A 13,500-nucleotide genomic window follows, 5' to 3' on the forward strand; every position below is an offset into this window, starting at 1 on the left:
TTGTGCTGGTGTGAGGGAAGACAACTTTTGAGAAAGGCAATAGTGAAATCTGCCCTGAGGCAGCTCGTGCCTGGATGTCAGGGTGTGTGGACACCCTGCCCACAGATTTCTAGGAAATTATCTCCTCCTATATATAACCTGGGACTTGATACTTGAACAGGCAAGCAACCCTTGCAAACTCATGTGCTACCTGATTAAAGGGTTCTTTGCCTAACATAATGAAAACCAAAAGCTTATAGTGCTGTACTGGGGCCTGGCCTATGTCTGTTGAGCCATAATTCGGAACTCCTAGATGACTTGGGTTGAGGCAGAGACACAAACTGGACCTGAAGATACCATGGTTGAGAAAGGGACCCAAACAACAACTGCAGTAACTGCACCATTACTGAAAAGGAAGCAGTGGGCAAGGATAACAATAGGTCCGTATCTTTGATGGAAGAGGAAGAAGAGCAAAGGTTTGATCAAGAAGCCAGTCCTTAAACAAATACATTGGAGGAAAGAGTGAGAAAATTCACACAGGAAACTATCTGGTCCCTGACCGCATCAGAACTTTGAGACATGCAGAAAGATTAGAGATACCAGCCAGGTGAACAGATGGCTGCCTAGCTGCTCCAGTACTGCAATAACGGGGCCAACAGTCAACAGTGGGGAAGGCATTAGCCCAATAGCTGGTATTCCTTGCTGGAAACCAGGGAATTGAGAGAGTAATTGGAGAAGGGGCTTTTCTCAAGATACCCATTCAAGGAAGATCTTGTGAGTTCCCTAGGAAAGTGGGAAAGTGGACTACAGGAGATGAAGGCATCCAATACCTGAAAGAACTAGCAGTTCTGAAAGTCATCTGCAGTCATCTAGATGATGATGAGGTCTCCAGAAATCCAGAGGATGTCAGGTGCTTATGGACTCTGTGGAGGAAGGTGATTCAAAGTGCTCCAGTGTCATATTCTAACGGCTTGGCAATGATGTATTGCCTAAATATGGATACACCAATTGTGGAGAAAGTGTCTTCTTGACTCCAAAACTTTGAGAAAAATCTCTGTACCTCCTCATCCCTATAGGCCAGTGCTTTTCCTGCCAGGGGCATTCCAAGAAATCAGTCCTCTCCTGCCCCAGTCAGGGAAAGGGAGACCCAGACAAATGCTGCATGGAGCACTCTGTTTTTTCCTGCATGACCAGGGGCAGGACATGAGGAAGTGGGATGGTGAACCCACCAGCTAACAAGAAGGAAACCCCTAGTAGTAGGGTCCGGAGAATGCATATTTCAGATTATAGCCCATGCTATGGTAGATGTTAAAAGGAAATACTCCCTCTACATATCACACAACCAGCACTATGTGGAGTAAGTGGGTAGCATTGATCACACAAGGAGCTCTACTGGAGAAACCCAGCTGCCCAGGAGTCCTGGACGAGATCATGGACTAGCCAGAAAGCAGAGATGCTGGAGCATTGCCTGAGGAGGTGGCCCAAGAGGCACCATTTATAACGAATTATCAGAAGGTAAAAGGTGTTATGCTTTGTTTACTGGTAGATCCTGTCATGTGGTAGGAAATCATTGGAAGTGGAAAGCTGCTGTGTGGAGCCTAGCCTATCATGCATATTGTTTCAATTTGGCTTTAATACAAAATTGAAAATTACACATTGAAATTACTGGAGTATGGCGTTCCACGTGTATGTTCACAAACGGATGGGTTTGGTAATAGCTGATGTTTCAAACTCATCTTGAATCTAAAATTCAAGTTACTGCTGAATTTTCAGAACTGCATTTAATTCTGAAAGATACAAAGGTTTTGCTTTCTGTAATGCCTGTTGCACTTCACCGATCTTGTCTGGAGCAGGACTTGGTACATGAGCTTCAGAAATGGCTCTGCAGATAGCAGTGAAGGAACAAGATGCTGCAGTTGAATTCCTGCTCCGGTAGCTGTCAGTGCTCTGCCAGGAAATAGTGCTAAAACCGTAAGTGTGTGGATGGGATTGAATATAAACAAGGAGCTGATCTGTCTTGAAAGAAAGGGCTATATTCATCCAAGATCTGGCTGTGTCCAGTGCCCAGTAAGATAAACAGAAAAGACTGTAATCAACTTCAGCTGGATGGATGTGGTGGTTAATAGACTGAACCTATAATTACTTTTCAAAATCAAACTGTGTGTAGAAATACAAATGGCTACAGAGTGAGATGTTGCAATAACGCAGGCACCATGTAACAATACCAAGTTCAGGATAAACACCCCACAGTTTTAGAACATAAGAATAAAAATAAAGACAATAAAACTATTTCTTAGTTAATATTTCATTAATGCATATGATTGCCAGATGTATCAATGAATAAGTTTGCCTATAAAAATGTTGGAGGATAGTTGGCAGCTACAACTACTATTTTGTAAGTGATGTGTATATGCCTGCACAATAATATTGAAGGCCCAAGGGGAATTACAAGCTTAATGTTTTCAAAAATTTGCTCTACAAGACAATTGAAATGTCTTCTGCTTTTGCAGATGGCTGTACTAGCTCTGCCAAGAGCCGTTTTGTGGCATCAGCACATTACAGTCTATCACTTAGAGACAAGTGCTATAAATTTTCTGTAACCTTAAACACCTCAAAGGAAGCTTCCTGGTGGTATTTTAAAGAGTAAAAGAGCAGTGAAAAGTTTTGTTTTGGTTTCAAAGACTGATGCCCTACTGCAAAATTTTCAGACCTAATTAGTGGTACTAGCAGCTCCAGTCCTTTTAATAATGAATACTTCAGTCTTGAGTTTCTTTCATGTATCAAACAGATCCGTTTGTCACCATTTTTTAGGCTTTTTTGTTGCATTTTGAAAATGGCATTTGTCATCATTGCGTTTCCTTGACTTCCTAACAGAGCTCAAGTTAATTGTAATGGCTGCTACAACATAAATTGAAGCCACTCCTGCTTTTTGAATTCATATGTTACCAACAACATCTTAAAAAGAACACAAAGTAAGTATCTGAAATTGTTTTCCATGTCTGAAATTAAGTAAACCTGTCCTTAATACCTCAAAATTTAAACAAACCCCCTACTTATATGTTAAAATTGATTCTGGTCTGCCTTTGGGGACTACTACACCGTATGAGTTCCATATCAACATACACACAAATTAAACTTACATGGAGAGCTGAGACACTCATCATACTGACAATCCAAAGTAAATGGTCTCTTAGCTGGAATGGCAATGAGCTGTTTTATCAACAAATACTGTATATGTGTCTATATTTATGTATGCATTTAATCTTATGATTCCATAAAGCTCTCTGTGGAGCAAAACTTAGCATAATTAAGTGTCAGGAGTTCTAGCTGAAGTAACAGCTCTAATACAACTGCAGCAACTAATTTCTGCTCACAGTTGTGCTTCGGTTTTCTTTTACAGCTAACATATTGCATGTTTTAGTGACTGGTTATAAATGCAGAAGAGAAATTCTGCTGTTTTAAAGAGACCTATTTATGTAGGATACCTGTGGTTGAGCAAAATAAAGCTGGAGAAGAATTCAGTTCAATGAGCTCCTTGCTGATGGGAGAATTGAATCAGGTGCTTTCTCTTCCCTCTTCAGCTCCAATCTGCTCCTGCACTATGCCTGTTTCAGCTAATCAACCTACACTATTAATGTGTCATTTCTTGAGATGATTGACATAGGACATGGAACCAGCAGGATAAAAGACAATTCCAAAACTTACCTTCAGCCTCACTTAAAGTGCATCTAGCTTTAGTCAGTTAGCTTTCCAGTTTTCTAGCTTTCCAGTTATGGCTGCTGCAAAGAGATTGTGTGCAATCTTGTTTTAGATGCCCTTTACATGATAGGAACAATCTGTAAACTGCAACTCAAATGCCTGCATCATATTCATACATCTCAAGCAAGCCAGTAGACAGAAAACATCCAAGAATGAATTTGAGATTTATCTCCTTTTATTTTCTGTCCAGGTTGAATTTGGAGCCTAGTAGTAATTCCTAGCAATCTATCACTGGTGGCTTTGGTCTTGCACCTGAGAAGTAAAAGTAGTAAGACGACTACTAAGGCAAAGGATAAAAAGTTTGGGAAAAAAAGGCTGTGTTCATCTCTGACACTGCAGAGGTCTCAATAACCCTTCAGTCTGGGGCTTTGTGCCTGCTGAAGACAAAATGACTGGGTTCTGTGTGGCCAGAATGACTTTAAAAAAAGTAGTGAAAGTCAGAAGTTGATACCCACCCGTCTGAGCTCTGGCTTCTGCTGCTATCATTATGTAATAAAGATTGGCCACTTCTAGGGTTAAAACCCCCTATTATTTTAGTTTAAAAGCATTACTAAGAACAAGGATACCCCTATGTTTCTGCAGTTTTTTCATCGAAGGACATGTGTAAAATCTGTTCAGAGGATGTAATACTACAGGGATGAAATGTGAGATTGCATGTTCCAATTTTTTTCACAGGAGAAAAAAATAAATATTGGGACTCCCCTGAGCTTATAATTAAAAACACATGGTACAGTGGTCAGAAGCAGATTTTCTAGTTTCCAATAATTTTTTTATTACAAAATTATCTTTCAAATTTTCAAAGCTATCATCTGTCCCTGGTCTCTCCCCTCCAAACACATTCAATGTGACATTGGTGTAATATTTTTATCCAATACTTCATAACATGTAACAAGCCATGTAGATGTGAACTCACGATACACAGCTTAGCAAGTTATTATATCAAGTATATATTTCAATTGGAAAGGCAAAACAGAATTTTAGTTGGAAAAGCATTCAGCATCCTTTACTGAACACAGGTACAGGACTGGTAGTATTCACCACTAGATGCCACCGTTGCTCCTATAAAAGTGCTCTGGTCTGTGTTCTGGTCTGTCCATTGAAACAAGGGGGACAGAAAATCACAAAATGGAATATATAAACCTTTAGAATCAGTTTTAAGTAATGTTAAGTTTGATGGCTTTGTAACAGTAGCGATGGAAAATTACTAAAGTGCATGATACATAGAAAAAAAAATAGAGTGCAGCTAGAGAACACACTGAGCATTCTTGTACAGGATAAATTGTTATAGTTGACAGAGTTTTAAGAAAAACAGGCTAGAAGAACAGGACACAGGGATAAGGAGTATCTGGGAATGGCAGGTGTCCAGGATGGGCTACAGTTAAACTAACTGATAAGTAGGAGGATAGGAGGATTATTATGTCTCCTGTGCTAACGAACCAATTAAACTGGTATAAACATCTACTGCGCGTGCTCCAAAGGCTGTCAGAAGTGATGAAGATTGTTGGAAGAAGTAAACGACCCTCAGAGACCACCACCACAATTCTGTACGCATGCGGGGAACTTTCTGGAAAATGACATAATGTATGTATGCCCAGGGACTATATAAGGACAGCTTGTGGAGCAACAGAGAGACACACGTTAGGAGGAGCTATCCCCCGTGTCTCCCGGCGCTGCAATAAAGAATACCTGCTTGTCAGCTTGAAAACTTTGTTGGCAGGTTTGTTCCTGGAGTTTTCTCCGAATCACCATAAACCCCACAAAATTTCAACAGATTTCCCTACAGTGTATCAGAATTCTGGTATAGCACTGAACTAAGTAAATACACAGCTGTAACACTTCTGCTCTAAATATCCTTATGCACAATTCTGTTATAAACTATTTTGATAATACACAACACCTTAAAGTCTATTTTCTTCTTGGAAGTCTGTGAAGGGCTTTATAGTCACCTCTCACAGGTCCTCCCTATCTTTTTGTGACAAAAACAAGCACTATCAGACCTCAGCAGCAGACACAGCCAAGGGTGACTGGAGACATTTCAGTGTGTGCATAAGCAATTGGAAGTAGCTTAGAGTCAGACATTGTACCTCTGCAACCCCACAGCAGTTAAGTTGTCTGAAAATTCAGGAGACTGTGATGATGAGGTTGTGTAGGTCTAAAGGAGTCTTTACTACCGGAGGTTGTAATGTGCATGTCTCACTGGGACCCATAAACCCCCAACTGTTTGCAAAGAGCGAGGCAGGGAGAGTTGAAGATTGATAGTATTTTAAAGTGGAAGACTCATAGAAATCTGAGACACTCATAATACTGATAATCCCTAATGCTGTGGTAAAGGCTTTCTGAAGGACAGCCCTCCCACTTAGCTTGTGGCCTGTTACTAGCTTGGTGAAAGCAGACCCAGGATCTGCCACATTGTTGCTCTCAGAACATCTTGGGTGGTATTTATCTACCAAGACAGAGCCAGACTGAATACATATGTGTGCCTGGTACCTAGTGCCTTGCTCCTTGGCATTGCAAATGCTGAAGCCTGAATGCACGTAGAGAGGAAATTAATGATGGGCTGCTTTGCAAAGGGTGCTCAGCCCTGGGGAAGCTAGAGGGTATGTTTCCTGAACCTGATGCTTGTGCATCTTAAAACTACAAAGAGCACACTGCATGTGGCAGAGGCACAAGGAAAAAATGAAAGTTGCTTCAGTAAGTGACTTCTTCATAGCTAAAGACTATGCAGAACATGTTTTATTTCTTTGTTAAGTAGGCAAAGTAATTTCTGACTTTTTGTAAAAAGGCTTGAAATTCTTCTCTCAGTATTTACTTACTTTTGTTAGCACCATACAATATCAGCTTCTATACTCCTCCTCACACCTTGACATATGTGTCTGACAATTGGTAAAGTCACAAGAAGTGCTAGGCAATCCCACAGACTTAGCTACAAAAACAGTTGGTTTTGCTGACAAATAACTAAACATACACTACTGGATCTTCAGCAACTTGGATGTATTTCAGTGAAATGACAAATGAGTGTTAGCAACAATTTTGGGCTTTTGAGGGAGATGAACATCTTACATAATTAAATTAGGGATGCAAATAAATATGGAGGATATGAGCTAGATCTTAAATTTTGGAAATAAAGCTGTTCCTATAGGCAGAGGCCTGGAAGTTTAATTCCTGCTGTCAATCATCCTGGGCTGTGGACAGTGCAGTCACCCTGGCGTCAGGAAGATGAGGAGGCAATCCTCCAGCATCTTGGAGGTTGTAATGCTGGTAATTACGACAACGACGACAATAATAATAACAACAACGATAATGATAATAATGATGATAATAATGAGGATGATAACAACATCATCCTCAGGCTGTGAGAATCCATGTCACAGGAAAAGACATGGTCAGGAAGAGCTACAGTTGTCTGGAAAGTTGTCAACCGTTCCTGCCGGAGAGCAGAGGGTAGCGCAGGGGCCGAGCAGGCGGCTTCCCTCCTCCTCTACCTACATCCCCGACCTGCCTTTACCTGACCCCCCTTCGGCTGAGAAACCAAGGCAGGACTGTCCTACCCAGCGTTCTGTGGCCGCCCTGGGGCGATGTGAAGCTGCGGCCGCAGGCGCGTTCCCCGCTCCGTGAAGCTCCCAACGGGATCAGGGCGCACGGGTGCGCGCCCGGATCTGAGCGGCGCGGCTGGGCATGCCGTCGCCCCACCGATCGGCGGGCGCCCGGCCCCGGTCGATGGAGGGGGCGCCGGAGGCCGCCGGGGCCGTGCTGGGTGGCGAGGCCGTGGCGCGGGGGAATCTCGATCAGCACCTAAAAAAATCGTTTCCTTCCGGAGCGACGGCGGCGGCCGCCACTTCCCCGGCGCAGCTCGGTTGCCGGCGGCTGTGCCCTCCGGGGTGAGGCGCTCGGCAGCCGCGGAGGAAGCCAGCGGAGCAGCCAGAGCGAAGCGGCCAGCCGGCGCTGCCGTGTGGAGGAGGCTGAGCGGTGGGAGGGGCGGGGAGGGACCAGCCGCCGCGGTGACAAGGTATCGGCGGAGCGGAGGGGCCGCCGCTAGAGCTTAGGCGTCCTGGCCGCCGCCCTGCCTTCCGCAGAAGTTTGACTCGGGCGCCGCGCAGCCGCCCGGGCCGCCGAGGCGGGGCAGGGAGCCGCGCCGGCAGCCGCCGCGCCCGGGGCCGCCGCGGGACGGGGGTCGCCTCCAGCGGGAGGCAGCGGCTCTCCGGGAACCGCCCCGTCCGCGCCATGGCAGCGCGGTCCCGGAGACCCTGGCTGAGCGTGGTGCTGGGGCTGGTGCTGGGCTTCACCGCCGCCTCCTGGCTCATCGCCCCCAAAGTGGCCGAGCTGACCGAGAAGAAGAGGCGCGGTTCCAGCCTCTGCTCTTACTACGGCCGCTCGGCGGGGCCAGGGGCGGGCGGGGGCGCGGCGGGCGGGCAGCAGGCGCTGCCGGAGGCAGCGGCTGTGCAGGGCGGCACGAGTTTCAGGAGCCCGTGGGAGCTGCCGCCGGCGGCGGACGGAGCGGTCTCCAGCCCCGCGGCTGGCGGGGACGGAGAGCCGGAGGAGGAGGAGGAAGGCGGCGAGAAGCGGGGCAGCCGGCCCGGCGTCAGCCACAACGGGAGCGGGGACTGGGGGGGCTCCCCTGGCTGTGCCAAGCCCCGCAACTTCCTCTACGTGGGGGTCATGACAGCCCAGAAGTACCTGGGCAGCCGGGCAGTGGCCGCGCAGCGGACGTGGGCGCGCTCCGTGCCGGGGCGCGTGGAGTTCTTCTCCAGCCAGGGCTCCGCCGCGCCCCCCGAGCTGCCCCAGCTGCCCGTCGTCGCCCTGCCTGGAGTGGACGACTCCTACCCGCCGCAGAAGAAGTCCTTCATGATGATCAAGTACATGCACGATCACTATCTGGACAAGTACGAGTGGTTCATGCGGGCGGACGACGACGTCTACATTAAAGGTGACCGGGGCGAGCCCCGCCGGTGGGCGGGAGGGAACCGGAGGCCTGGGTGCCCGGCAGGGTCCGACGGAGGGTGTGGACAGTCGTTCGCTCCCGGTGTGGAAGGACGACACGCAAGGGATACCTCGACTCACCGCTGCCCCGGCGCCTTTTGCCTCCAGCTCCCATGCGCGGGGCTTGTAGAGCCGTCCAGGCGCTGAGGTCCCAGTGGGGACCCCGAGGTACCCTCGCGGGGCCGGGCGCGTTGCAGGGAGGAGGCAGCGGGCTGGACCGCGGCGGGCACAGTGAGCGCTCCCGGTCTGGGCGTTGAGTCCCAAGGCTGCAGCCGCCGCGGTCGCTAGCGGCGCGGCCCCTCCAGGTGCGGAGCTCCCGGGGCCGGAGGACAGGGTCCGGCCCGGCCCGGCGGTGCTGGGCGTGGACAGGGAGCTGCGGGTGATGGGGGCCCTGTGCCCCTCCGCGGTCTCAGTCCCGTCCCGCACCGCCGTCCCGGCGCATCCCGCTCCGGCAGGGGCAGCCCCTTCCACGGTTCGGTTCGGTGCTGCTTGGAAATGACGTTTTTAGCACTATTTTAAGGTTCGCCACGGGATCATTGGCACTGAGCAAACTGTGAACGCTACTTGTAAAGCTGCTGTTCTCCTTGCAAGCTTGTGGCTCTGGAAAAGCTGTGGCCCTGTTTCCGCGCGAGTTTTAATAGCACCGTTAGGATGCACCATGTTCTGCAACCAGCCTGCTTTTGGTCTGTGCTTGCTGATGCTGTTGCTAGTGCAGTGTCCTGCCCTAGGAGGGAATGAAGCTAAAGCTGTAAGCACAAGCCTAGGCTGTGAGCGTGCTTACATTGTTGAAAGCACTGTTGAAAATTAACTTGAGGCAGTGGATACTTCCGTACTTGTCACTTAATTGTGTTTCAGTTGTTTAATGGGCTGTTCGCTTGTCAGCTGTCATTCATCTGTGAAATATTTGCACATGCACACATGTATGTATGTGTAAATACTCGGTTGCAGACATAAAAGTTGTCAGTGGTTTCTTTCATTTCGGATTTGTAATGATCTGTCTTTAATTAGTTCCAATGTTCCAAGTTAAACCTATCTGGAAACTTTCACTTACAAGTAAATCTGAAATCACATTTTCTTAGATAGGTAAGGGGTTTTCAGGAAAGGTGTGTACACATTGTAGCACTGGAAATACATTGGAAAGAGCTTGTTCCTGCAATTACTTCTTAATCAAACACAGTTATCTCAGTTAATTTAGATTTGCTCTGGTCTTTTAAAAAATTAATCCGATTAAAATAATAACTGTCACTTTCCCTTCCCTCCCCTTCCTCTCAGCCTGGAACTATATTGGCGAATTGTCCTACTTTAGAGGGTGAGAGAGAGTTCTAAAATAGCAAAGGAGTGCTTTCCATCAGTAGCGGTTGAACAGAGCACTGTTTACTGACAAAATTAAGGGTTGATCATATTCTGGCCTTTGACTGATTGAAAATGTCACTGTAATGTTAATTAATTAAAAAAAAATAATCTGTTAGAGGTAAACTTGTCCAGGATATTTTCCATTAGGTGCAGGTTACTGCTTTGAAAGCCACTTCCTGTAACAGTTCCAGGTGCCTGTTACATTTCTAAAAAAGCTTGAGGCTGAGGAAAAGAGTCGGCAGACTAAGCAGAGAAATATTAGTCATCTTGTCTTTTTTTCAGGTGAGAAATTGGAGGAGTTTCTTCGCTCACTGAACAGCAGTAAACCTCTGTATTTGGGACAGACTGGTCTGGGTAACATCGAAGAACTTGGAAAACTCGGATTGGAGCCTGGAGAGAATTTCTGCATGGGCGGGCCGGGAATGATCTTCAGCCGTGAGGTTCTCAGGAGGATGGTGCCACATATAGGTGAATGCCTTCGAGAAATGTACACCACTCATGAGGATGTGGAGGTGGGCAGGTGTGTCAGAAGGTTTGGAGGAACTCAGTGTGTTTGGTCGTATGAGGTAAGTGACTGTAAGTGGCAATGTGCTGTTTGTTTAGAGTTATCTTGCAGCATAAGTAGGTATATCTGCAATCTCCACGATAATTGTGTTTTAATGCCTGAAACTGCAGACTGTAAGGAAAAAAGAGAGGAAAGCATTCATATGTGGCTGTAAGCGTATTTATTTCTACTTGTCTTTCAGTTTTCATTGGTGACAATTGCTGCAGCCATAAGTAAGTGTAATTATGTAATTGTCATGCTGAAAGTTTCTAAAGCACTACCTCGAAGGTTTCTACGTACGATCCTTGACAGGGTGCTGCTTCATTTCACTTACGTTGTTCAGGTTGGATCTATTTAAAAACTTGTTTTTGGATAAGCATGCAGCATATCTGTTTATCTCAGTTTTTTAAACTGTTTTATGGTATTTGAAGAAGAATTGTATTTTCTTAATTACCCAGACATATTTTAATAGCATTCATTACTGGCAAAAGCCGAAGTAGGGGTTGTGGGTTTTTTAATCTTTTACAGAAATGAAATTTGTTGCACTGCATGACTCTGTAATACTGTTCTGCACTAAGAAAAACAGTGTTAGAGGTATATCATAGACACAAGAGGCATACCAAGTCTCCCTATGCTGAATTCTAGGAGCAAATTACTTCATTCAGTAATAGAATTTTCTAAAGTAATAAGAATATATTACAGTGCCCAGAAAAGTTTTTTGCAATGCCAGAACTAAAATTCAGGCCTTTTTCTCTGGAAGTGTTGTGGCTACTGGCACATAGCTAAAAATAGACCAGTCATGCAACTGCCAGAAAGGATAATGGGTGACAGCTAATATGATGCATATGGTTTCAGTTATTTTAACTGTTCTTTAATATTAATATATGCTTGCCCTTGTGGCACTCCCTCGTTAAGAAGGAAAAAACATTTCAGTGGGCCATTGAAAGAGGTTATGTGCTATTACTAACAAAAAGACAGGAAAAATGATTTATTTGGTGGATTAGTGTTTCTGTGAATGGCCTGGGTAAAGGTGGCCATTTTTAAAATGGGTTTGGTAGGTGACAGTGCATGTAAACAGGTGAAAGAATGTAAATATTCAATAGTTGGTACTAACTGGGTGGAAGGCTTAAAGGAGGAACTCTTATCCTTTACTTGACAATACAAAGGTGCTTTTAGGGGCTGTTTCAACAAATGTTGTAAATGCCAGTGTAAAGTAATATACCATTTGCATTGGTAGAGCAGGGAAGGCATTTGTTGTGCAGATGGCTATCAATGTAGGACTAGTGGTTCTTAATCAGACTTCCAAACCACGTGCTACATTGGCAGCTTAATCTTACACTCTGATGTGTTTGGACTATGTCTGTACAAGTTTGTTTTCAAATCCTTATGGGCATATGATGACTGCTGATCTGTATCAGATAGCAGAATTATGATTATTCCTTGACAGTTGTATCTTGGAGGGGGTTTTTGGTTTGTTTTTCTTATTTGTCTTCTTGATGTTAAATGTGAGTAAAATTTTGGCTTCAGACACTACGCGTAAGTGGGATAGAGTGAGAAATTATGTTTACTTCAGTTTCAGAGACTGAGTTACATGACTGCTCAGAAGTTCAGCTTTTTGTGGTAGGATTAGGGCCTGAAAACGTGAACTTTTTGAAAAAAGCGTGGTTTTATGGGATCTGGAATAGTGTGACACCAGTCTTGACTGTCAGTTGCTCTTGAAGGCCCTAGTTCTATTTAATAAAGAATGAAAAAAGAAAAACGTGTGGTCATTGCAATGGCAGCTCCTACATTTCCAACTAGTATTTGCCTCTGTCAGAAGACTCTTCAACTCTGTTGCTGTTACAGGAGATGATTCACAAGATGCAGATGATTAAGAAAAATCTGCTTAGGATGCTATCTTGGCATTAGAGCTGTATGAGAGGGAAAGAGCAAAATAGGGTGTCCCAAGAGAAGGAGAAACATGCTATGACACAGTTTGTGGTGTTCAGCTGATAGTTGCAAGCAGTCTGATACTGCACGTGAACAGAATGGGCTGTTGCAGGTTGGTAAATTAGTGGGTTACAAAGGTGACTTTCCCTAGGGCACTGGAGCTGTTGCAGTTCCATTCCTGCCATAGATCAGCAACACTCTGTGTGTGGCAAGAGGTGAATTGTTCCCTCAGATACATGTGTGCAAAACCTGGGCCCGGGGCTTTCTGCATAGCCAGTTGTACTTTTGTCCTGAAGTCGTCTTATTGTATGTATTAAATCGAGTCCTGTTGAGCTGCAATATTTTTATGAACTTCGTTGCTTTTGGGAAAATGCATAATTTGTGTTTAGCCTGTGTTGCTGAAGACTAATAAAAACTGTAAACAACTCCATTAAGATTCACAGAAGTAGAAAAGCCCTAGAAGAGTTAAATTACTGTTGCATTGGTTTTTACGTGATTTCTAAGAACTGCATTGAAAGGCCTCTTTTTGGGAAGAATGAGAAATCAAAGTTCAAGAGAAAACCAGAAATGCTTGATATTTGCTGGGTGGCTTAACTGGTGTAGGTAAGACTGGCTGCATTTCAGGGTTTATTCTGTAGCCTTAAGTTACGCTTAATGCGTGATATGCTTGCTGGCAAGGAGAGGGTTACAACTTCAACTCTTTTTTTAATTGGGTCAGAATGAATAAAACCAGAAGAGGGGTACAAGCCTGCCATGAGCTGCTCTTGTATTTTGAGACTTCTGGAGTTAATTCTTGTTCTGCCAGACTTGAAGCCAGGGCTAAAGGCTGGTACTCTCACATACCAAATGGCTTACGGCTGAGGTGATGAGTCTTCTGTCTCTGCTGATGGAGCTCCTCTACTTTAGATAAAGAATTAGTCATTGAATTGCAAACAGAGTGAATCTAATAACAGGGAGTT

At 45.3% G+C, this 13,500-nt stretch overlaps 1 protein-coding gene across 1 annotated transcript in view; it reads left to right on the forward strand.

Moving 5' to 3' along the window:
• Positions 1-7,857: 7,857 nt before the first annotated feature.
• Positions 7,858-13,500, forward strand: part of CHSY3 (chondroitin sulfate synthase 3) — a 140,197-nt gene continuing 134,554 nt past the window's right edge. The window contains exons 1-2 of the mRNA XM_065661662.1: positions 7,858-8,662; positions 10,351-10,634. Coding sequence (XP_065517734.1) covers positions 7,960-8,662; positions 10,351-10,634 — 987 coding nt within the window. The 5' untranslated portion in view covers positions 7,858-7,959. The remainder of the gene's footprint in view (positions 8,663-10,350; positions 10,635-13,500) is intronic.

Source organism: Lathamus discolor, chromosome Z (genome assembly GCF_037157495.1).
Source record: "Lathamus discolor isolate bLatDis1 chromosome Z, bLatDis1.hap1, whole genome shotgun sequence".
Lineage (NCBI taxonomy): Eukaryota > Metazoa > Chordata > Aves > Psittaciformes > Psittacidae > Lathamus > Lathamus discolor.